Here is a 26,728-nt window from a genome sequence, read left to right on the forward strand (position 1 = left end):
CTTCAGGGGCACAGTTGCCCCATTCAGGACCAGAGAGTCCCCCACCCCCGCCCACCCCCTGTCCCCCCAAAACACTACTTTTGTCTTGTCAGGATTCAGCCTCAATCTGCTAACCACCATCCATCCTCCAACCGCCTCCAGGCACTCACGCAGGACCTTCACTGCCTTCACTGGTTCTGATTTAAAAGAGAGGTAGAGCTGGGTATCATGCGCATACTGATGAACACCCAGCCCAAACTCCCTGATGATCTCTCCCAGTAGCTTCATGTAGATGTAGATATCTCAGCAGCCTTTGATACCATTGACCATAACATCCTTCTGCACACGGCCCAGGAGGAAGGAGCGGAACCACTGTATAAGAGTGCCCCCAGCTCCTCTAGACGGTCCAGAAGGATGTTATGGTTGGTGGTATCAAAGGCCGCTGAGAGATCCAGCAGAACTAGGGCCAATCACAACAAGTGCGGAAGGATTTGTTGGTAGTGTAAATAAGCACTCTGAAAAAAACTTTGCTAAATAAATCCTGTTTCTATCAAATATTAATCATGGTAATACGGTAGTAGTTCTTCTGTTTCTATATTTTAGAACTGCTATAAAAGCCAAATATCTACACTTTAGAATAATAAATTAAAAACTGAAATACGGAGAATACTGTTTGTTGTTGTTTAGCCGTTTAGTTGTGTCCCACTCTTCGTGACCCCATAGACCAGAGCACGCCAGGCACGCCTGTCTTCCACTGCCTCCCACAGTTTGGTCAAACTCATGTTAGTAGCTTCGAGAACACTGTCCAACCATCCCGTCCTCTGTCGTCCCCTTCTCCTTGTGCCCTCCATCTTTCCCAACATCAGGGTCTTTTCCAGGGAGTCTTCTCTTCTCATGAGGTGGCCAAAATATTGGAGTCTCAGCTTCAGGATCTGTCCTTCCAGTGAGCACTCAGGGCTGATTTCTTTAAGAATGGATAGGTTTGATCTTCTTGTAGTCCATGGGACTCTCAAGAGTCTCCTCCAGCACCATAATTCAAAAGCATCAATTCTTCAGCGATCAGCCTTCTTTATGGTCCAGCTCTCATTTCCATACATCACTACTGGGAAAACCATAGCTTTAACTATATGGACCTTTGTTGGCAAGGTGATGTCTCTGCTTTTTGAGATGCTGTCTAGGTTTGTCATTGCTTTTCTCCCAAGAAGCAGACGCCTTTTAATTTTGTGACTGCTGTCGCCATCTGCAGTGATCATGGATCTCTCACTGCCTCCATTTCTTCCCCTTCTATTTGCCAGAAGGCAATGGGACCAGTGGCCATGATCTTAGTTTTTTTATGTTGAGCTTCAAACCATATTTTCCGCTCTCCTCTTTCACCCTCATTAAGAGGTTCTTTAATTCTTCCTCACTTTCTGCCATCAAAGTTGTGTCATCTGCATATCTGAGGTTGTTGATATTTCTTCCAGCAATCTTAATTCCGGCTTGGGATTCATCCAGTCCAGCCTTTTGCATGATGAATTCTGCATATAAGTTAAATAAGCAGGGAGGCAATGTCATAATCCTTCCCCAATTTTGAACTGATCTGTTGTTCCATATCCAGCTCTAACTGTAGCTTCTTGTCCCACATAGAGATTTCTCAGGAGACAGATGAGGTGATCAGGCACTCCCATTTCTTTAAGAACTTGCCATAGTTTGCTGTGGTTGACACAGTCAAATGCTTTTGCGTAGTCAATGAAGCAGAAGTAGACGTTTTTCTGGAACTCTCTAGCTTTCTCCATAATCCAGGGCATGTTTGCAGTTTGGTCTCTGGTTCCTCTGCCCCTTCGAAATCCAGCTTGCACTTCTGGAAGTTCTCGGTCCATATACTGCTTAAGCCTGCCTTGTAGAATTTGAAGCGTAACCTTGCTTAAAATCCACCTGGAGCAGGGACCAGCAAGCTACTCCGGTATCCCTGCCAAGAAAACTCAATGGACAAAAACAACAGAGAATACTAAGAGATCATAAAATTTAACTCAATGTTATTATTTTATTTTTGTGATTATAAGTTGCTTTAAACTGTTTTAAATATTGTTTTTAATGCTGTTCAACTGCCCTGGAACCTTAAAGGTGAAGGGCAGGTAATTAATAGTAAGAATAATAATAGTTTAATTCTTCTAAATGGAAAAATCAGTATATTCCAATATAGTAGAGGCATGAGGGGAAGTAAAAACAAATCACATGCATTTCTTCTTTTAATTTAATTTAATTTATTTTTGCTGAAAACACAGTATCATAACATTGACCTATTTGGTCATGCTCAAGCTAATCATGTCTAAAACTTTCCCAGTGGGGATGAGCTTGTTCACTTCCTGTCTTGCAAGATTATCAACTAAAACTCAGTCATATATGCCCATAGTCTGATCACTGCAGCCCACCATAGCCATCCTCTCCTGCAGTGAGACCACAGCAGTCTGTGACATACCCATGAGATTCTGTGTCAGGAACCCATCACTTCTTGTGTCATCTTCCAAGACTTGTTCAATTGTTTACACATTAAATTATACCAAATGCTGTTTGCAAAAGCTCTCTTTCCTTTCCCTCCTCTCTCCTTTGTTTGCAAGGAACTGGTTTGTCATACTGAAATAGAGTTTATGTGCAGTAACAGCCTAATAACCCAGCAACTTTAGTCACTTATTAAAGTCAAGCATGTGTCTTTGTTTCATGTTGCTAATGATGTGGAACCATAGAGGCCCAAGTATATTTCGCCTGGACGGTGTAGAAGCGAATGCTGAGAGCTCATTACTTGGCTCCCCATTGGAATCCTGCAGGCTTCTGCTCATTGAGGAGACTGTGGGGGCTTTGACAGAATTATTATACTGAATATTTTTAGACTCATTAACTATATCACCAAAGCAAAACATCTCTTCCTTAGATGCAAATGGTCGCAGATTCTGTAGCTTTGCTTTACTTATTGCAGGAAAAAAGGATGATGCTTGAAAACAAGTTAAGGAACGGACTTTCATGCTTGAATCTTTGAATTTGTGACATGTATTCAGCATGCCTAAGCCCCATTCAACTTATTTGAGCCATCAATATGTAACATCCTCATTAAAAGATGTCCACATTTGATTTCAGAGATATGCAACACAGTCCTATGCATATCTGCGAAGTAAAGCCCATTGAGTTCAATGGGACTTACTCCCAATTAAATATAAAGGATTGAGGCTCTAAGCAAAACATGGGAGTGTATTTAATTGTCAGTGTACTGGAAGACGCAAATATCACCAGTGTCAAAGCCTCAATTCTTCAACATCAAGTTGGATGCCTGATTATCATCTGCTCTATTCCAAACTTAAAAATGGAAAGCGTAATGCTGGTGGTCAGCAAATGAGGTTGAAAGACTCTCTCAAGGCAAATCTTAAAAAATGTGGTAGAAACGCCAACAATTGGGAAACACTGGCCTTCTAGTACTCCAGTTGGAGAACAGCCTTTACGAAAGGTGCCATGAACTTTGAAGATGCTCAGATTCAGGGCTAAAGGGATAAATGTGCTAAGGTGAAGGCACATTTGGCAAACCCTCACCATGATCAACTCCTGCCCACTCCTGCCCACCATGATCAACTTGAAGGACGTGTGGGTCCAGAATTGGCCTCCACACTCACTTATGGACTCACTGTTAAGACTGTGTTCATGAAAGACAATCTTACTCAGCTACGAGTGATCGCCAAAGAAAAGGAGCATTTAGTAAATAAGGGGGTAGGTCTTAAAATTATACCAGTATGTTTCAATTCTAAATTAAGAAACAGTATTATAATCTGCTAAGACAATTAGAGATGTTTGATTTACAGGTTGATCCTCTGGTTGTCTTCTCAGTCAGTACCACTGAATTCAGTGAGGCTTTCTTCCAGTTCATATCCAGAATTGTCAGCACTAATCATTCAAAAGAAAAGTAATTCTAAGTCTATACATTATAGCTTTTTCTTTTTGTCTAACTATTCTAGCATAAGCATTATACAGTTTAAAACACATACTTCTCACAGCTACACACTTTTAAGTGGTTAAAAGATGAGCACAGCATCAAATATTGGCCTTTATTCCTAATTGTAATTATTGATATAAATTATAGTAAACCTACTTTACTATAGCTTTTTCTGATTTAACATGGACTTAAAGAAACAATTATGAATACCCTAAAATTATTTCTTAAGAAGAAAAACAAGACCATACATTTATGACTTGGTTTGTTTTACAGGTTTACTCTGAACTGTTTAGTATTGGATATTTGTATACTTTGTTGATTTGGTAGAAATATTTCTGTATGTTTTTGCAGATTGTTTTTATATACAGTGCTATGCAGGCTTTTTATATATGTCCTGAATAAGTGTAGGAATTCATTTCAAATGCAGAGAGAGAGAGAGAGAGAGAGAGAGAGAGAGAGAGAAATAAATATTGTATCTTTTAGCCATGCTATCATGAATGATTGTACCAGATTTCCGTTGCTCAGATGAAACTGCAGCTGTTTTGATAAGGAGGAAGCACATTGCTATATTTGTGGTTCACTTGTTGCGCTAGCTTTCTTTGACAATGGTGACAGTGCCTCTATACATCAAGAAATTGTTCTCCCTTTTGTGTCTGCCAGGGGTCCTAGAGGGAATACTTTATATTGGAATCATGTTTCCCTTTGAGATTTTGGCATTTATACAGCAGTTCTGATCAGGAGCCCATTGTCAAACAGCTCTTGTAAAATATTAAAAGAAAGAGTTGAAAACCTGTCAGATTAAAAAAAATTGAATTGAACTATGTGCTTTCATCAGATGAGGGCCACGTCTGTCTTTTCCCAATGAGCCAGCAATTTAATCTATAATGGATGCAAAATCATATTTTTAGTTTACTAAACATATTTTTCCATATTAGGGGCATTGGGATGGGGATAGCATGCACAACAATATCAACACATATTATATCAATGATGTTTTCTGTCAAAATGCTGAATGCCTGTTAAAGGAGCCTGAATGGAGCCTCTGCTTGAGTGCAAACGTGTCATCAGGGAAGGATCTGCAGTCTTAGCTGGGGTTGGACTTAAGGGCTCATCCAACAAGTAGTAGAGGGGAAGTAGACATAGACAAGACTAATCTGATAATTCAGATTAGGGGATCAATAACCTGGAGGTTTGTTCCTTGCCAGGTATGGAGTCTGCTGAATTCTGTTTCCACCTAAGATACTGTATTTTTTTCCTGAGGCATAAGCTGCAGAAGGGCTGTGATGCCTCTTGTGACCTCTGAGGCTAACATAGTGACCCAGGAAAGTAAAATAGAAACCTATGTTGTCTTCCTACATCACTATGCTATCCTTATACTGAACCAGATTATTTGTCCACCTTAAGTATCACCTACACTAATTTGCAGCATCTCTCCAAGGTGTTAAACAGTGGTATTTCTCAGCTCCAGCTGGAGATGTTGGGTATTGAACCTGGAATCTCTTGCATGCAAAGCATGGGCACCACTACTGAGCATGGGCTGTCCTACCCCTAAGAGCAGTGAAAGTAGGAAAGGACTTTTGGAAACAATGGGAATTGTGATCCTTTCATGTTCTTCTTCCTCCTCACCTGCAGAAGACTCTTGTGCCACAGCTCCTTCTGTTACCACCTGTGCATTAGGATGTTAGGTAGCTAGTATGCAACTTAACGCTTTAGTTTGATATGACTGAAATTATTTCGTTTCATCAATAAATCTCCTGGTTTAACTGATACCCATTTTGCCTTGGATAGTTCAAGCAGCTGCCAACCACTACTGTTGCCAAGTTGCAAACCAGGGGAGGAGGCTGTATCTTTAAAAGCATGCTGCTGTCGCTTCAGAAGTGCACACTACACTTTCACTGTGGTTGAAGGACAGAGAGATTAGTCAGGAAGGTCAGTTAAGGAAACAGCAGTGTCTGGCTTGCCTGATTTATACTCATTGCTTGTAGAGAGACATCTAGAGGCCTTCACAGGGCAATTGCCATCTGCTTGTGACTTCACAAGCCACTAGATGTCTCTGCACAACTGAGGGCACCAAATGGGGGAAAAACTTGTCTCCACCGTTTCATTGATTGACCTCTCTGCCTTTATGATCATTCCTGGACAAAGACAGGAGAAGGTGCAGCACATGTGTCTGCAGTGACCAAGGAGGCACAATTCTCCTTCCGGATGCAGTTTAGCAATCCCACCAACCACTGGAGTCTTTAAAAACTCACTTGAATGCAATTAAGCTTCCTGCATAGATGAAGAGGGGAAGAGAAGAGCAATAAATTGGAAACCACAAATGCCAACTGAAAATACTGAATAGACATACATTAGTCCCCCCAGAATGTTTGTGGACATAGAAGTACCTCCGGCCCCCTAGGTTTTAAAGACAGGTTGGGGTAGTGAAAGCCAAACCAAAGAGGACAGCATAAAATATTGGCTGGCATAGTCACTGTCATAAAAGTTTTGAGTCACACCAGAACAGTTATGAGAGTGACAAGCATATGAAGTCATCCAGAGCAGTTTTTGGACCATGACACAATCTACCAATCCAGCTGCATAGGCAATCCACAAAAATAAAACCAAGCTTTAACCATCTACAGTTCTGTGGCAGTGCTGCTCCCCACACCCCCAATGTTATTAATTTTAAGCAATCACATATAAGCATTCTCAAAACATTTGTTCTTATTCCTGACCACTTTAAGCTCTTTCGTTTTGTCACCATCTTTTCTCTGAAAATGTATCTACAATAATGAAGATAGGTATAAAAAGGAAGAAGAATTAAGATTAAAATTGTGATAAAAAACCCAAAACTTTAGACTGACTGACTGACTTTTCAGAGTTGTGTTGTGTTGTTAAATGGAACTTGCCAGAAGGAAAATAAATGGGGAACATGCGGTAATTCCACAGTAGGCAACTGTTTAGCTAGTGTGGTGTAGTGATAAGTGTGTTGGACTTGGACGTGTGAAGCCCCACTTGGCCATGAAACTCACTGGGTGACCTTGGGCCAGTCACAGCCTCTCAGCCAAAGCTACCTATAACCGCCCTGACGTCGGGGGGGGGGGCGTTATAGGGCAGTATAATAATTATATTATATTATATTATATTATATTATATTATATTATATTATATTATATTATATTATATTATATTATATTATATTATATTATATTATATTATATTATATTATATTATATTATTATACCTCACAGGGCCCTTGTGAAAATAAAATGGGGAGAAAGAGAACCGTGTATGCCACCTTAAGCTCCTTGGAGGAAAAGTGGGGTATACCGGTAAATATAATAAATAAACGGTTTGGTTATATTCAGCCAATGAACAGAACTAGCTCCTGCTCATTTTTCAGATTTATCTATAGGTTTTGGAACCAAAATGCCAGGAAACAATGCTCTTACAGGGCTATCTGAGGAAAACATTTGGAACATCTCATGAGGAAATGCTTTGTGGTTTTTTTATTCAAGGAACTGTGGCCCTCTAGAGCAGTGTTTCCCAACCTTGTGCCTCCAGATGTTTTTGGCCTACAACTCCCATCATCCCTGACCACTGGTCTTGCTAGCTAGGGATGATGGGAGTTGTAGGCCAAAAACATCTGGAGGCACAAGGTTGGGAAACACTGCTCTAGAGGATCCAACAGGTTTTCCTGCTGTTGCCCTTAGAAACACTCCCAAGGGTTTTGGAAATCAGGAGGCAGCTCCCTAAACAGAAACATTCTCCTCAGGTTTTTGTGAGTTCAGAGAAGGGAGCGGGGAAATCGTCAGCTGAAAGACAGCTCCTTTGTTTCTGCCCACACATACCTCTCATGCCCCTTGAATTTCCGGGGTGAAGTGGGTCTAACTTCTTCACAGAAGAAAATTCTGGACCTCTGTTTCCTCCTCAGACGGCGCAGCTCACCCTTCAGTTGGGTGGGGGGAGGGGGAGCCTGACCACATTAAGCTCTTGATATTACAAAGCACAACAGCTGAAATGCCAAGGTTGCAGGTTCGATCCCTGTCTGGGACAGCTTCATATTCCTGCACAGCAGGGAGTTGGACTAGAAGATTATCAGGGTCCCTTCCAACTCTATGATTCTGTTATTCGTATTGTACCAACACGGGTTGTCTTGGATTTGTCTCACAATTTGTAAACACCCCCCCCCCCAACATTTCTTGTCTGCAAGAGGGTGAGGAGGCCCTTGCTCGCCTCAGAAAATTGAATTCTGATGGTCGGAGGGTGGGCTGTCTAAAGTACCTTGTTGTCATGCCTTGTGGGTGGTGTCCAGAGGTTGGGATTTCAAGGGGGGCCAAGTCTTATCCGGGCAAAAATGAAGCCTTTAATTGTGCGTAGTGATATAATATGCTTGGCTGGAGGCTGCTGCTAAGGATAGTCCAGATTTGTTAGTTTTCCTCATGCTAGCTTGGTGTGAGCAGTAGTGCAGCTAGGTAATTTTAGGTCCTGTGTTGGGTAGTTTCATGAGAGGGGCCCCGTTAGACAGCCATGTGTATTTCAGTTGTGAAGCATACAACTAAAATTTCTCTCCTCCTACTGCTCCACTACCACCCATTGCTTTACAGAAGCTTTACAGTAGCTTCTACAACCCTGATTATGTTAAAACAAAAACAAAAGGTATTTATCAGCTCTGATTAAAAATAAAATATTCTGAGTATGCTTTGTTTTCACATTTTGAACTCAATTAAATCATAGCTCCACTATGCTTACAAGAATAAAATGGGGCTTGTTTCTGCTGCGCTGATACTAAACACATTTACTTGAAAATAAACACCATTTATTGCTGGGGGGGGGAGGGATATATTCCTGAAGTAAAATGAATAATAAAATGAACATATGTAACCATATAAAATTCTGGCCAGCTGTCCCCTGATTAATAAGAAAGAAAGGATTCTGTAGCAGCCAGAGTTGGCCCCAGAGGACACCAGTATCCTCATGCCAACCTAGGAGCTGATGCCAGACCTGTTGCCACTGCCTCCATCATCTGTTGCTCTCTGGAAGTAATTTGAGAAGCCCTTAAATCCTAGCTGCCTGCTGGACACGAGCAAACTCTCTTATTGTTAGGCCTCTTAATGTGAACTGCTAAATGAATTGCTTAATAGGAGTATAGTGCTACTGGATATTATTAACAGATCTGTTGGTATGTTTCATGCTCATTTAAACCTTTTATATGTCGAAATGTCTGTGGTATATTATAGTGTATTGCTTTCATTTGGCATGGCTATGGTGTTTGTTGTACTCAAGTTATCATCTGTGAACACAATGTATTTGTAGAAAACGTGGTAGATAAATTAAATTTGACTGTAATCAAATAATTCAATTTTATACTTCATAATACATTTTGTAAAGTGTACCTTAGATTCAGCTACACCTATTTGTGAAATTCATTTTAGCTACATGATGGACAAGGAACAGAACAACAGGGAAAAAGAAAATAGATAAGTTATGTGGCAGAGGATTGCCAATATACTTCAGTGTGAAGTGCCAGGTACTTAGAAATATTGTAGGAAAGCTTCTTGGTTGATATATGTGCATGTGTGAGTAGTGAAGGAAATTGTTGGACTGTGGATTTTCAGCAACAATTAACCATGTAATAATATATATATAATTATTTAAATCTATGCTTTCTGTCTTGAACCCTTTTCAGCTGAAGTCTTATCAACTGAAATAAATAGTTGTTATGGTCTGCATGTTTTAACTGAATGCTATAAATTCGCTGACTAACAGTGCAACCCAAAGCATGATTCAATGGGGTTACCTGCAAGAAACAGAGGAATCGGGGATGCGGGTTGCGCTGTGGTCTACACAGAGTCTAGTGCTTGCTGATCAGAAGGTCGGTGGTTCAAATCCCTGCGACGGGGTGAGCTCCTGTTCAGTTCCAGCTCCTGCCCACCTAGCAGTTCAAAAGCACATCAAGTGCAAGTAGATAAATAGGTACTGCACCAGCGGGAAGGTAAACAGTGTTTCCATGCGCTGCTGTGGTTTGCCAGAAGTGGCTTAGTCATGCTGGCCACATGACCCAGAAGCTGTCTGCGGACAAACACCAGCTCCCTCAACCTATAGAGCAAGATGACTACGCAACCCCAGAGTCATCTGCAACTGGACCTAATGGTCAGGGGTACCTTTACCTTTAACAGAGCAATCAACCCTCAAGTGGTGGTGTCCCTCTGTCCAGTTCCATTGAGCTACACCAGACTTTGCCTGCAGGAGGCTTCAACTGCCACAAAGGTCCCTGCAGAGCCTTCTGAAAGTGTGGGAAGGTGGAAAATAATGCTGATGGCATCCCCATCAGTGGTTACCAGCAGAACGCCCCATGTGGTATTTTATTGCAAGGAGTGCAACTGCGCTGGATGATCGTAAAGCCACCGCTGATGTGCCCAATCCAAGTTTCTCAGTTGCACCAGCCTGGAGCTCGTGCACAAAATATGGGGGACACACACACACACACACACACAAACCCCTTCCTTGCACCATGTCCAGTGTAAGTAGTGATGGTTCAGATGTGGCCATGACTCTGCCATTCCACCTTGCTGTTCCCAGCCAAAATTAGGATTACTTCCTAATATGGTATAGGGATGCATCCTAAGGCTTTGTTGACATATATAAGATTGATAACTTCTTAAAATACAACCCTAATCAACAACTGATTAGGGTAGAAGGCCACATAGTGAAAGGATAGAAAGGATGTTGGTCCAAATCTCCAAATTCCATTCCCTCAGATACTGCCAAACCGTGTTGCTACGTTTCTCCACACCCATTTTTTCCTCTTGTTTCAATGTGAGGGCAAAACTGTTTGTTCCCTTTAGAACACAGACTTGGCCCAAGGGCCTCGTTGGTAATTACTCATTAGTATTCTTCAAGGATTACTAGTTGGTAATCCTTGAAATACAGTATTGTAATAAAAAGTACAACATGACTTCCTATCACATAATTTTATTTTATTCATCTAACTAAAAACAATAAATGTGCTTGTTGTTTGTTTGTTCTTTATTGTTTTATTTGTCCCCAGATTATGACTATACTGTATTAGGCAGGATTTACCTAACCAGCCCTGTCAATGGAAGCCTTGCCTAAGGACTTCTTCTTGCGCAATGGGGCTTCCCCTCTTCTATTTCTCTGTGCACCTCTACTCTGAAATTGTCTCTGGGAGGTCAGGAGAACCCCTTGAACAGCATGAGTGAAGGGGAGAGACAATATTTTTCCACCTGGCAAGCTGAAATGCTTGTGCAGATGGAATAGTTGTAAGAACATGGCATTGAATTCAACCCAATATGTTTTTAGAAATTTACATTAGGAATTTCATTCACCTAGAAACCAAAATATGACTGGTTATGATTCCAGCAAGATGATATTATATATAACCGGAAACTCTATCACTATGGATTTATTTAGCTTTAAAATAAGAGTTTTCGGTTTGGAAAAGAATGTAATCTATTAGAAGGGAACATTTATAAAATGAGATTAATCCATGATCTTCTGTCAGTGCTATATAACCTACAGATTAGCATGAAAATAGAATTGTGATCTACTATACAAGCTTGTCAGAAGGAAGGAAGCACTAGTGTCAGGGAGAAATTGTGTTTTAGAAAAATGCAAAATGAGGATATATTAAGGGAAGATTGGAAGCAATCACAAAAAACCATCAGAGTTTTAAGAATATTCAGAAAGCCATATGAAAAGACGAAGGATATGAGTGTGTAGAGTAATGAACTATCTAAATGTTGAGAATCATAAAAGCTAAGAGTGACCAAACAATGTATTTCTGTAGCATATGGGGAATCTTTTTCAAACAAAAAACTGCATTACCAGTGGTGGCTGGTGCCCATTGAGACCTGTAGGTCAGAAGACAGGGATATCAACAGTTGGTGGAGCCAGAGCCAATGACAGGCAAAGATAACCAATTCCCATTCTCCTCTCGGATAAGTTCTGTAAGGGTATCACTGTGACGGAAGGACATGAGTAATGTGCTGTTTCCTCCTCCTTCCACAGCCTACCTGAATTCTAAGTTTGAAGGAAGAACCCTTTTGACCTAGGAGTTCCATTAAGACAGTCCACCTGCTGCCAGGTTTATACACCTATGTTGAGTGGTGGAGGAAGTAGGTGAAACTGCATAATTGACTCAATCAACTGATGATGACAACCCTTCAGTGCCATTATCCTCATCTACTTCCTAAACCTCCAGCCTTCCTAAATATTTCTAAACCCAGGGACGTCAATAATATCTGGGCTACACTCTGAGTAAGCACCAGACTGAAGGAACTAGGTTTGAATTAAAAGGGGTGAAATAGCACTATTAGCTATTATTAATGCAATATCTCTGCATAATCCTACCCAGCAGCTCAGTATGTGTTGAACAGAAGAGGTATGGATAGGACGCTCACAGGAAAGTTCCCAGAAAGGCCATAGATACCCACCCATAAATACGGTAACTTCTCAGTTGAGTCTGACAAGAACATGTGAGGCAATTCAAGAACAGTCTTGTGAATGCCTGCCAGATCCACAGATATTGTACCAAAACCTCATGATCAGCTACACTGAAGCCTGTAGAAAGGTTTAACCGGGCTTATTCTTGTTGATCTTCATTTACACACTAAGTCGTTGTTTTTTTATTATTATTATTATTATTATTATTATTATTATTATTATTATTATTATTATTATTATTATTATTTTATACGCTGCCCATCTGGCTGGGTTTCCTCAGCCACTCTGGGCAGCTCCCAACCCAATATTAAAAACACAATACAGCATTAAACATTAAAAACGTCCCTACACAGGGCTGCCTTCAGATGTTTTTTAAAAGTAAGATGGTTGCTTTTACCTTGACATCTGATGGGAGGTCGTTCCACAGGGCAGGCCTTTTCGCAATGAGGGGACTGCCAGAAGGCCCTCAGCGTTGGATCTCAGTGTCCGGGCTGAATGTTGGGGGTGACGCCACTCCTTCAGGTATACAGGACTGAGGCCGCTTAGATCTTTAAAGGTCAGCACCAACACTTTGAATTGTGCTCGAAAATGTACTGGGAGCCAATGCAGATCTCTCAGAACCGGTGTTATATGGTCTCAGCGGCCACTCCCAGTCACCAGTCTAGCTGCCGCATTCTGGATTAATTGCAGTTTCCAAGTCACCTTCAAAGGTAGCCCCACGTAGAGCGCATTGCAGTAGTCCAAGCGAGAGATAACTAGAGCATGCACCACTCTGACAAGACAGTCTGCGGGCAGGTAGGGTCTCAGCCTGCGTACCAGATGGAGTTGGTAGACAGTGGTGAAGCTGCTTGCTCTACTATCGGGGGCAGAGAGCAGACGGGGTGGGACTGGCACCCCCGCTGCGTGACATGCACCCGGGGGGCATGATGCGCATCCTGGGGGCATGATGCGCATCCTGGGGGCATGATGCGCATCCTGGGGGTGTGGTACGCGCACATTCTGGGGGCTGTGCAATCCTAGTGCCCTGCCTGGTTGAAAAGTAGAACTGCAAGAGTCTCATTGTGGAAAGGAGGGCCGAGTAAATGTCTCTATGTAAGGAAACATTATTATGGTTTTCTTGACCTCTTTCTTTCTGTCATAATACCAAGGCTGGGATTCCCTACAGCTGGAACAAATCAGTGGTGGACTTTGTGGTCTCAAATTTCAGTGGCAGCCTGCACAACACCAAAATTCAGTGCCCCCTCCTCTTGCCTTCCATTTTACATCATAGTTGCAACACCCCCAAGGCTCCGCACCCAGTGCAACCAAACTGGTTGCAATCCGTCCCAGAACAGATGTTAGAGTGAGCATCAAATAAGTTTGGGAATGCACAAAACTGAGAATTCTTGGGAACTGGATATCAATATTAAAAGCTTCTTAGTCATTGTGTCTTTTTGTCAGATTTGGAGTTTGGACAGATATCATAATAATGAACCAGATTAACTCCACAAGAAATCATTCAAGGGAGGATGTGCATTTGTATACATGTAGGATGTACACATGTGGCTTTTTGTGTATGTGGTTACGTATCTCTGACCGGTTTGTCTATAAAATAGAAGTAAATTATTGTTGTTTAGCTGTCAATTTAATATCTGTGAATATATACATCATTGTTTTTAAGACATAATTTTGCTAAATTTAGCCTCCCTTGTTAATATAATTGTAATACCAGAGTAGACGGTGTCTTGCGTGCTTTGGTGTGATTTTGATAATATTGAATACCATATTTGTTCAACTAATTACTACAATATCTTATTGATTTTCAACATCCTGCTTTATTTCTAACACATTTTGATTTTGTAAATGGTACACATCCCTAAAATTAGATACCACAGTGCATTAAATTATAATTTCTTTTCTACTGTGAGATGTTTATCATTTTGATTTTGGAAGTACTTGTACCTCACAATAAGAATAGATTAAATAGATGATTGCTCTCCATTGCAGACTAATTAGCTGACCGTGACAAAGAAATCTGCTGAATTTTCTTTGAAGGAATGAATATAAATGAAATTAAATTTGTCACTGGTTTAAATTGTATTATTCATCTGTGTTCTATTTTCATTCTGTCCTAATCCAGGGCTAAGAGATAGAATCCTGATTTTTCTCTGATATTTCATTATTGTAAAATTGAGATGTGAGGCACACTTACTTTCTGACCCACTTAGCATTTCAGCGAGTAAAAAAAAAAAGGAGTGTATTATCATCACTTCACATATTGGGATTCTTAACTCTACCCCCAGTATTCAGCACCTAGGCTGCAGAACTGATAAACAACTATTCATTAGCTACACTTGGTCCCCACTGTTACTTATCATTTTATTCCCTCTTGTTTTCAGGTTCCCAAAGATCTGGGGCTGAATGGAAGTTTCAGTGTCATTACATTACTCATACATTACATACTAAAAGACTACACTTCGCACATAAAGCATCTCAGTGCATGTTTTATGCCAGTACTAGAGCACTTGCTTGGTATGCAAAGGTCCATGTTCAGTTCCTGGCCTATCTTGTTTGGACTAGAAAAAGGTCCAGTCCAAAATTGTGAGGAGGCACAACCAGTTAATGTAGTCAATACTGAGCTAGATTGGCCAACTAACATAAAATATATTCCTTATCTGTTGCTGGGCGCACTAGTTATTTTTGCAGAGCCATGTATATTTCAGTGCCTACAGCTATAGGATAAGTCTTTATAAGAGATACATTTTTAATAATAGTAGCTGGATTTGACAACAAACTATATTCAAGCAAATTTTGTGTACCAACTCTCTTAATCTTTACAAAATTGTATCGGAGATACAATAATAATGATAAATGATAATAATGATAAACAAGAAGGAGACTTGAATAGGACATTTACTAGCAAATATATATTTGCAAGACAGAACAAGGCTCTTCTGCTTATGTTAATTTTAGAGCACATTCCAACTCAGGTTTCTTTAAAGTCTTAGTAAATAGATGTATCATGGTCCAAACTATTGCTGGCAAAGAGCTGGGGGGAAATAAGCAGATTACAGGTAACACAGGGACATTAATTAATTAACCAGTCTAATATTTGCAACCATCATCTCACTTGCTGATTATTCACAATATTTAATTATTTCAGATATTCCATGTAAATAATGTAAGTGACCTGCCTTTTACAAGTGGTATGAGCCCCATAGGACACCCAGTGCCTGAGTGTAGGTAGGAATGAACACATGGAGGAGAGAACTTTGGGAGAAAATACCTTTGGCTTTGCCCCCTTGGTCGCCTTTTTCTTGCATGTAACCACATTCCTTAAGACGTTACATATGAAATTTCTGAATCCACCAAAGGGGGCCGAAAGCTCTTAGAACTGTATTTGGTTTTTATATAAATGCCAGTGAACTAAACATGGGATTTTCAACAAGGAAGTGTAGCTGGTCATGGGGCAAGTCAAAACTGGCCACCTTACTTTCTAGGAGTACCTTCAGTCACTTTCTTACTGTGCTCTTAACAATTTAGACATTTCTGATTGAAGTAAACCCTAATCAGCAGTACTATCAACCCACATGGTGTGGGCAGTGTGAGGAACAGTACCACATTTAGGATGGTGTGAGCAGTTCCCTCACACAGTGTGCCAAGCCAAAGGGGCACAAAGTAGTAGTAGTGGTAGTAGTAGTAGTAGCAGTAGTAGTAGTAATACCTTTCTTTATAAAGGTACCTACTGAGAAGATCCATAAAAAAGCAATTGTACCAAAATGAATTATTGTGAAAATAAGAAATGGGGGGGGGGGCACCAAATGTCCTTGCTCGGGCTCCAATATTACCAAAGTCCACCCCGGTGAGGAATTATTGTTTTTATCAAGTCAGCAGTCGCCTTTTCATTTAAAGTTTCATATATGATTTTAAGAGCATTAAATCATATACTAAGAAACCAAATTTCTAGATTTTAAAGTATTTCTTCATGTGTTATAATTATTTTATATTACTACACTTCTCAAAGCATTCTAAGTTCAACCACAGTTATAGGGACTAAAATGCTGCTTTCCCTCACTACTGCCATTGGCTTTTCATCATTACAAAAGTATGTACAGGTTGCTGACAAAAGAGCTTTATTTAAATGAGCTGTAAAATCTTTAACAACAATTCTAAGTGGAACAGGTTTAATAATAAAGAGATATCTTTTTACCTATGCACTTGGAGTATTAGAAGATAAATATTAGCTACATTTTGCTCATAATTCTGCCATTCTTGCTTGCCTTGCCAAAACCTGTAGAGTTGTTTTGTCAGTGTTTGAGTTATAACAATGAATTGTACTGACACGGCTTATATCATTTACTTAGTATGCAACATCTCATTGCATTATTAAATTAATATAGCACATGTAGGATTATCTAATATGTTTAATTATTATTTTGGAGAGAAAAGGGCAGATTTAGAAAGATGAACATTTTCTGCATGGTTTTTTAACCCCTAATTCTTCAAGAATCCTCAACGGATTTGGTTTCAATGGAAACCAACATTAAAAATCTAACTCGATGGGCACACCTAAAAAGGCTCTTTGGGCCTAGTCAATGAAAGCAAATGGTGCCAATTAACTAAATGTTCTGTTGTGGAAAACGCCAACTTCCAATGTGGCAATTTCATAAAACTTGGCTAGAACAAGTAAAGGATATATGATGGACCCAAGACCCAGGAAATAACATAAACATGGAGAGGAGGAAGAAATTATAAAAAAAAAGATCATAAACTTTCTCTGAATACAGATATAAGACAGAATTGTTTCAAAGATATGACATGATGGCATCAAACTTCTGTAATTATCAGAGCCAGTATGTTATTGGCTCAAAACTGGAAAGTTGCATTACTCCCTCCTTGGAAATAATGGCTTAACAAATTTTGGGATTTAACTATAACAGCAAAAATAATGACTTATCTTAGAGCAAGAATTGTTAATAAATATAGAAATAATTTCTGGTAAAACTGATTGCCCTTTATACAATATTATCAAGAAAATAAAAAATACAAGTAGGTTTTGAATTTTTTTTAGAAAAAATGTATTTTTCTCTTGATTCTTATTTATTTATTCTTATTTGTATTATAACATTATGATTTGAAGTAATATTTTTTGACCAGAGTTTTTATTATTGGTAATAATTGTCAAATAATTCAATAAATAAACACAACACCTGGAAAAACCTAGAAGTAAGACATGGGTTGGCTTAGTGTTAAGTTTAAACTCTGTCTTGTGGTTTGTCTTGCCCCAAAGAAACACAAGATGTAACCATGTTTTGTTTGTTTTTTTATTTATTCTGATTTGTTTGTCGGTAACAAACCATGAGCCCAGGTTTCCATGTAATGCAAAGCCAAACTATAGCTTAGCTCTGGGTAGCATTGCAGCAGCAGGGCCAGGAGACAAGCAAAAAACCACACTTTTCTCTCTAGGCACCAGCACACTTGCCTGTTCGCAGTAAAACCATGGTTTGGCTTACCATTGCATGTGAATGAGGCCCATGTGAAATATTGAAATATTAATTTTCAGCATTATAGCTGGTATTTTGTATAGATTTTCAAAGATGGTATTGAAGACAGGGGAAATTATGTGTTTCTCAACTCCCTTGAGAAACAAAATGAAAATGAGATTTGGACACGGTACAATGTATTGGTCGCCAAAGAACGCTTCCCTTCTCTGATATAAAGACATTATTATTCATGCATTCATTGTGGTATTGATCTCAATAGGTTTGAAAACTTCCATAGATACATTATACCATTGTTTTAATGTGGTTGACAACCATGCTCAGAAAGGTTGTGTACTGACAATAGTGATTGACATTTTACTGAGAGTACTGTAGCATGACTAAATAAAAATGGAGCTTTAAAATCTCTTTGATATAATTGGTTCCCATTAGCCATTTTCTACATTAGCAGTGTTTTCCTCTCCTGCAACAAACAAATGTGGCCAGGATCCAACCAGTATCTCCTGTGGATTTGGGCATGCCCAGTGTTACTTTTTACTTCTTACTTTTCTTTGAACTGATAGATCCTTATACCATATTGCAAAATGCTCTTGAAAGTTTTCCTGTGTTTCAAATGTGACTCAGAAGTTTCACGTGTGAAAGCTGTTGTCTGAGCCCCTTTGGGCACATGGACTTAATTACTATCCTGGATATAGAGACGGAAGGGGTTTAAAAGTTAGCTATTAAGGTAATACGTTTGCATCCATTCATTTGAGCTGCATGTAAAACTACTGTGCCAGATTTTTTATTTTTTTCTTATTTCTTCCCAAATTTAGAAGAACTGTAATATAAACAGAAATTGGTTAATAATGTGTCTGCAATAGCTGTTACGTTTAAATCTCATTTAATATTCTTTGTCAAAGTGATTTTTGCAGTTAGAAAGCTATGTAAGAAAACCAGGGTAAGCCCACACTTGTGATTCTCTTTATACAGTATATTGTAACATCTGTGTAAATGTGCATGTGCAGATATAGATATATAGATATGGTAGTGTCGCATTCAGCTGCTGCCTTAACTGCAATTTAGTGCAGTTAGATGCTTTCATGTCACATGGTTATAGCTAGGTAGATTAATAGGGAGTTCTATCTGGAAATTTCTTTCCTGTTATTGTTCTCCCTCAGCTGCTGATGGTGAAGTTAATTCTCTTTAGTTTTGTCATGCTCTGGAGCACACATTGCCAAGCTATGATAAGCTTTACAAGGAAAAATGAGCCACAGTGTCCATCAAAGTCTTAAACTTGCATTTTAAACTTTGGCCTGACCTGATGTGCCATTCAAAATGCTTCAAAAGATTATTTTTTTAAGAAAGGTTCAATATGTCCCGAGGCTATCGGTTTTGAGTTAAACTGGGTGAAGTAGAAATATTTTACTCATCAGCTTTGCAGTCACAGAGTTTGCCTCAGCTAGAACAAAACTGCTGAGGCATTTAGAGAAAATTAACCCCCCATCCTGGCAGCCAGATGTGACTGGTTTCTGATGAATGCACATGAGTGGGCTGAAAAATCAAGAGACTGTGAAATTCCTGTCAGGTCCGTACAGTGCAGAATGGGCTATTGACTGCTTTCTATATTTCCCTCCATCATTCTTCTTGAACACTGCCATTAATTTCCTCTCCCACTCTGACTTATTTTTTCCCCTTTCCTCTTTTAGCTCTCTCGGCTGCAAAGGAAGCTGCACAGGGTATTGGTGGAGTACTTCAAACAGCGAGCCGTCTATAGCCAAGCTGGGCTGGCGAAGTTCCAGGCAGCCTCTCATGAGAATTTTCAGAAAATATTAGCTGTGCAGGTAGGTGATTGCAGGGAAGTAGGAAAGATCATTCTGATCTAGATTGAAAAGCAAATGATGGGTAGTGTGATGAAGCATTAAAACCATATCCCATCAGAGTTTTGTAAATTTTTAACCTCTTTAATAAACTGAAATTGCATGAAGGATGAATCCAGTAGGCTAGCATATGTACCACAGATAGATATTTTCTTTAAAAGAGAAAGTTGAATTTTGTTCTCGGCAGCCTTTACAATGATCATTATACAAATACGTTTATTTTTAACCATTGAAAAACAGGCATTAACAGTGCAGCTAAAATATTTTAGAACACACTATAGTACATTCCTTTCTTTACCTCTTATTGACACAGAAAGCAACACTTTTGATTTTTCACATTTTATTCCTCTAAAGAAAAAGAAGAAGCATAGATTACCCATTTAGCTAAAGATCATCACTTTACATATTCTGAGGGGTAATGGCATCACAGGAATTAAGGAATCCTGGTGTCATGGACACAAGGCCCAATCTGATTAAGCCAACGTTATTCTTACCTTCAGACCCAGACCTGGACACCTCACAATAAGAGCCAAACTAAATGTGACAGACTGCCATGTGTAGTCCCCCCTTTTTTCCCTTCACAGAATGTGGGCATAGAAATAAGGGGACTTCTTAACATTTCTCCCTCTAGCAGATTTTCCAGTAACCGTTGTTCCCTCCCAATCTGCTTTCTTTCCAGTCACCCACATCATAGAATCATAGAATTGTAGAGATGGAAGGGACCCCAAGAGTCATCTAATCCAACCACCTGCAATGCAGGAATATCAACAAAAGCATCCATGGCAGATAGACATCCAATCACTGCTTTAAAACCTCCAAGGAAGGAGAGTCCACCACCTTCTGAGGGAGTCTGTTCCCCTGTCAAACAGATGTTGCTGTCAGAAAGTTCTTTCGATGTTTAGTCAAAATCTCCTTTCATGTAACTTGAATCCATTGGTTCAGGCCCTACCCTCCAGAGCATGAGAGAACAAGCTTGCTTCATCTTCCATGTGACAGCCCTTTCGATATTTGAAGATCCTCTCCATCTCCTTTTTTCCAGGCTAAACATGCCCCATTCCCTCAATTGTTAGTATAAGGCTTGGTTTCCAGACCCCTAATTATCTTGGTTGCCTTCCTCTGCACATATTCCAGCTGATCAATATCCTTCTTAGATTGTGGCACCCAGAAATGGACACAATATTCCAGGTGTGGTCTGACCAAGGCAAAATAGAGCTGTACTCTTACTTCCCTTGATCAGGAAACTATACTTCTGTTGATGTAACCTAGAATAGCATTGGGGGTTTTTTTTGCTGCTGCTACATCACACTATTGACTCATGTTAAGCTTGTGGTCTCGTAAGACCCCTAGATCCTTTTCATATGTACTACTGGCAGTCCAGGTACCCCCCCCATCCATCTTATATTTGTGCAGTTGGTTCTTCCTGCCTAAGTGTAGAACCTGCATTTGTCCCTATTGAAATTCTCTCAACAGGGACAGCAATCCACAATGGGGAATGACTACTGAGAAGGCATTTGCATTGACTACAGACTCTTCATGTTATGTTTCCAAATCACGTGTCACATTGTTTGACTGATCCTGGTTTCAAAATTATGTGCTAAGTCTGCCCCAAAGTGGGTAGCAGCCAATAATAAGCTATTGTTGTTGTTTATATTCGCGTGTCTCGGGAGACAATGGAAGAGGTGCACTTCAGGGTGAAGTCAAACTGTTGAAAAGTTATAGCATTTGCTGTGGCTGTAGAGACTGATATGGGAGAGAGTTTTTTTTGCATGTGGGGCAGATTAAGGCATCCAGTTCTGTTGCCACAGGTACACCATGACATGTCTTTTCTCTGCACTCCTCCCAGAGATCATTCTTCCTCTGGTCACTCCTATGGATACATAACCTGACTGTCTCCAGGTACTGCAATCATCTGAAAGGGATTCCCACACATGTTGCCAGCCTTCATGATATATTTGCAGACATCTTTGTAATGCAGTGTTGGTCTGCCAGTAGGCCTAGTGCCTGAAGCCAGCTCTCCATAGAGCACGTTCTTGGGGATCCTGCAATCTCCCATTCTCCCATTCTGTGGACATTGCCACAGAAGCCTGGTAGCTCCATGTGGCACGAACACAAACAACCAAGTCCAGCTGGTGCCAGTGGATGTCTCTGGGACACTCACTGTTTTCCCTTGGTAGAGAAGAACATGTTTGTGATGCAAGTTAGCAGACTTATTTTTTCTTAAATAATTTGTCCTTGAAAGAAAGAGGAGTGGTAGTACCCCTGGTTTAGCACTATTAAGCCTACTGCCACAGACTTTAGTTGTAGTCTCGTAATCCAATGCCACAGCACATCTTCTAGAGTTAGTGCCCTCTGTGCCCTTGGAAAATGGGACCAGTGTTTACCTGTCTATTGAACAGCCCTTTCATTTATGGTTTCCTTCTTACTTGTCAAGTGATCATCAATTTAACTGCATTTTTTCTCAACAGTTCTTTCACAGGTAAATTATAATAGTTCTCTAGGTGGATGATCTTCAAAGCCTCTTTTATTTCTGAAGGTTCAAGTATTATTACAATTGCCGATAACATTCAGTTGCATCTTTTAGACATGCTAATTTTTCAGTTATTGCTTTACTCTCACCTTGCAGGTATATGGAGTTTGGTAACACTGGTGTTTTAGTAAACAGAGACTGGTATTGGCTTTTTATTGGTCCTGCTTTTTGCCATTATTTATAATAATTATTTGGAATGCTGAAGATGAAATTTAGGTACAAATCTTCTGTTTTTATAAATTTCCATTTCCTGTTTAATATGACATATTACAAAATACAAGTTTCACTTCTTAAGGACAACTGTGAATTAATTCCCTGATATTCTGAACTTTAGATCAGATTCTGTGGTTATCTGCAGAGAGCAGTGCTCATACATATTTTCCCTGAACCCAAGACAAGCTTGTAATGTGCTCTGCTCTTATCTCTCTCCCCCACCCCTTCCTGATCTCATATTGGTTTTGAAAAAATGAAGGATTGATTGTTCCTTAGCTTCATTTAGTTCCCTTTGTTCAAGCTCTTTATGTTTCTGGCAGTTTGGCATGTATGCACAACAGTGACAAATACTCTACAGATACTGTAGTTCTCTTATGCTCTCTGGAGACCAGAGGCCTATCTCATGGATGCCATCTTCAGTTCCATGATGGAAGAAAACTTAGATATAAGTGCAAAAAAGAAATATAAAATAATAAATAAATGTACTTGTTTATGTTCTCGGGTATGTAAATCCAATCAGCGTCACTAGGCTTGGGAGAGTGGGCGAGGTGCAGAATCTTGCCTTGTAGACGGCAGCCTGTTCAGAAACCTTGGGTGCAGTAGGTTTGTGAGCATTCTACACATACAAAAATATTTCTCATTATAACTCCTGTGCATATGTAGTAGTATTCCAGTGCTTCTTAGCATGGTATAGCATGTATTAGGCCCTGCTCCTAACAGCATGTATGACTCTTAGCAGACAGGGTGGAAGAAGAAACAATCCAAATTATGCAGGAAGCAACCTGCTCAGTGGCATGAATACAACAGATTGCATCTAAAATTATAGACTAATCTTGGCTGCCATTGGACCACTTGATGAAGTACCTTAGCATGGCAAAATACTGCAGTTGCAATTGGTACATGTATGTTCAAATGTTTGTCATCAGAACAGCTTATGGGAGTTAAGGCTTCCTTAGACTGCCTTGGCTGTTTGACCAGTCCTTTACCTACCATGCAGTAGAGAGAGAGATAAATTTGACTTTTCCATTCACATTTCCTTAAATGTGGCAAGATTCATTAAACTATATGAAGTTTAGTGAATTGCAAGAGCCAGCCAAAATGCTGCTGTTGATTTGCTTGAGTGCCTTGTGCGTCTCAGTGTGTCAACTTGGTGGTGCTGTGCAAACAGGGAAATCCTTTGTTCAAGCTTGTTACCGCTTAAAATCCTAGCTAGTTGCCTAATGCTCTCGCTTAGCACTTTGCTGCTACTGTTCAACGATGGCACTTTGGAGCCATTCACAGAATTTGTCCTCTTCTGGGTTATGGTCTTTTCTTGTCTTGGCTTCAGCCATCTGATCCTCCTTGAGGGGAAACCTACTGCAGTGATGCTTCATTCCCTATATCTTAAAGCATGCCCTCAGCTTGCCTGGCAGCTTTCTGAACATTGCTTCTCCCTATTCAAGGTAAACATAGCCTGGTCTCAGCAGCCAGACTGTTATTTCCCTAGACCACGGCAATACTAACTTCACACTCCAATTCCCGATTCCCTCTATTTATAGTCTGAATTCTAACCTCTTATTCCTTAGGTGACCCACATCCTCTATTACTAGCTTCACCTAGGTTAGTGCCAACCCAGCATGCCAGAGACCTAATCTTTTAAGTCACTCTGGTTCAAAGGGGTCTCAGTTGTGCTATATATACAAAGCACTTCTTAGAGCCTCTCAGATGGGAATCTGGAATGCCTCTAACAGATAACAAGGTTTTCCTTATTTAAAAAATATTGCATGTTCATATCAGTATCCATAAACCTTTTGGACTTCTATGAAGACAGAAATCTTGGAGGGAGAGAGTCCTTATCCAAATTGAACTTAGGTGGTGGTGTGAATTGGATACAAGGTGGTAATCATGTGAGACCCAAACAGTAAAATTAACAGAATGTAACTGGTTCTAATGTCATTAGACTATTTGACCTAATTCAGATGTACTGGTATGAGTCCAATAAACCAGCCCAGAATATCAAACCAGGATATGGTTTGATATCCTGTCTTTGAAGAGAACTCTTAACAATTTCCACATTTGGATGTCCAGTGAAACCATGATTTAATAAACCAGGAAGGTTTACCCAAGCCAGTTGACAAGGGGAGGAGAGAGGCCAGCAGTGAGGAAGGGAACACATAGAGAAACTCAGTCTGGTAAACCAAAATTACAGATGAACTGAACTATAAGGTATTTGTTTTCCCCAGAAGTATCAAAGTTGGAGCATTTTCTATGTTGGAGAGGTGTTGACAATGTTGTGCTCAAACAGATGAGACCTCAGAGCATGGCATATTTATTATTATGTATTTTGGCTAACCAGACTAGAAACCATTTTTAGATCACACCTTTGGAACATTGCCATTAATAATGTGCTATTAATGTTCTGATATTACTGATGTGCTGATATTACTGATGTGCTAGGTCACTTCCATGTGGAATTATATTTTAAAATAGATTCTGTATTGACCATGTAAAACATATTGCTGCAAAAGATTTGTAAGCTGTCAGTATGTGTTTCAAGCCTCTCTTTATTTTTTCAAAGTACCATGTGGGAAACATCAGGAAAATACCACTCGGCAGCTTGTAATGCCAAGCTTGCTAACACACTTTAGGCCAATTTAGCCCCTCCTCTTTTAACCTACATCACAGTTTTAAAGATGCAAGGAACCATTTTTGGCAGCTGCCCTGCTTTTATTACTTCCTGAATTAATTGCATCAGTTTAGCACATCTCCAGGAAAAGATGCTTCTTCCATTGATTATAAACATAGCTACTGAGCTCTTAACCATGGCTGCAAAGTAGATTATCTTTTAAAGACACTGGTTTTGAAACTTAGACATTTAATTTAATTATCTTTTCTCAGAAGTGTACAAAGCAGTGAGAAACCTCATGTGAATAACATATTCATAAGACAATGCAGAGATGCATTTTTCGCCACAAACTCACTAATTTTAGCTATAATCACTAGCAATGTTTTTGTTTTACAGACTACTATGATTTGGCAAAAGAATAAAATTGCTTTTAAAGTACAAAAATAATTATGAACCACTTGAAATGTAATGTCTGTGTTTTATTTCTCATCAGAATTCATTAGTGTGTAACATCAATAATTTAGCCCATCATTTGCCAACACTGACTTGGCTCAGTAGTTCAATCATGTAACCCTGTAAACTCACTTTCCATTAAAATGAATGTTGCTGACAAAGGATAACTAAAGAGATACTTCATTTATTAGCTAAAGAGATACTTCATTTATCAACATTTTTAAATTAGGAGTTTGGGACCACAGACACTTAGCTGGATAAAATATTTGAAGGGATCTTTACTATACAACTCAAAATGTATGTGGAATCATAGCATGTTATTCAAAATGACAAATATATTTTTATTTGTGTAACATGCTTCATAGATAGCATGCTTTTCCAGAGGCAGGCAGAGCCCCTTGCAAACAATGATATGACCTACCAGGATGACAGCTTGGTTGTCTTGCGCAAAGCAATTATGGTGCAGTGTCTTAATGGAATTAGAACTTCCTTCCTTCCATTTTACTGTAGAGGAATCCATGCTGAAATCAACCCACGCATGACATACTTGTCCTCTGAGTGGCCACCCATTATTCTACCTGGATAGACAGCTTGAGATGGCATGATCCATACTTCACAGACTGACAATGTGGGTACACAGTGAGGTATTCTGATGACTGGCTTAGCATATGCAAAGAATTGACTTCAACCCACACTCTAACATGTGGTTGGAGTGAATCTTTGTTTAATCAAACATTTCTCATACAAAAACACTAAATGCAAACCAATTTATCCTTCAATTTCTAAACAGTAATTTGAAGCATTAATTTGTAAATTAATTTATCATGAAGTAGGCCTTTCACAATAGCCACTATTTTTATCTACTCCAAATTGAATCTTTATGATTTTTAGATTCCTCATATAGTGGGCCAGTACATACAGAGCTGGAAATTGAGGCATTTAGATGAGGAACCAGGCTATGGGAGAGTCATTGAACTCTATATGGTTCATGTGACTTGGTGCTATATATGAGTTCTTCAGTTGCAATTGTGCATCTACTGGACATACATTGCCTAGAGAGCGCTGTTTCTTTACAACCCATATTTCCCTCCAAAGCATTATCAATGGAACAGAAGTTTGTTTGAAGTAATTTGCCCTTGACAGATCTCAAGCTTTTTCAGATATCACAATTTTCTTTTAAGTATATGCAAATAGATCATTTTGTGATTT

General features: G+C 39.6%; 1 protein-coding gene across 12 annotated transcripts in view; it reads left to right on the forward strand.

Annotated features, from left to right (window-relative positions):
• The window catches only part of CCDC178 (coiled-coil domain containing 178), a 130,288-nt gene that overhangs the window by 100,391 nt on the left and 3,169 nt on the right, over positions 1-26,728 (forward strand). For all 12 annotated transcript variants that reach the window (XM_083747704.1, XM_083747706.1, XM_083747702.1 and 9 more), the window contains one exon: positions 19,551-19,685. In XM_083747704.1, coding sequence (XP_083603830.1) covers positions 19,551-19,685 — 135 coding nt within the window. The remainder of the gene's footprint in view (positions 1-19,550; positions 19,686-26,728) is intronic.

The sequence above is a fragment of the Podarcis gaigeae genome (assembly GCF_964106915.1).
Source record: "Podarcis gaigeae genome assembly, chromosome: 7".
Taxonomy (NCBI): Eukaryota; Metazoa; Chordata; class Lepidosauria; order Squamata; family Lacertidae; genus Podarcis; species Podarcis gaigeae.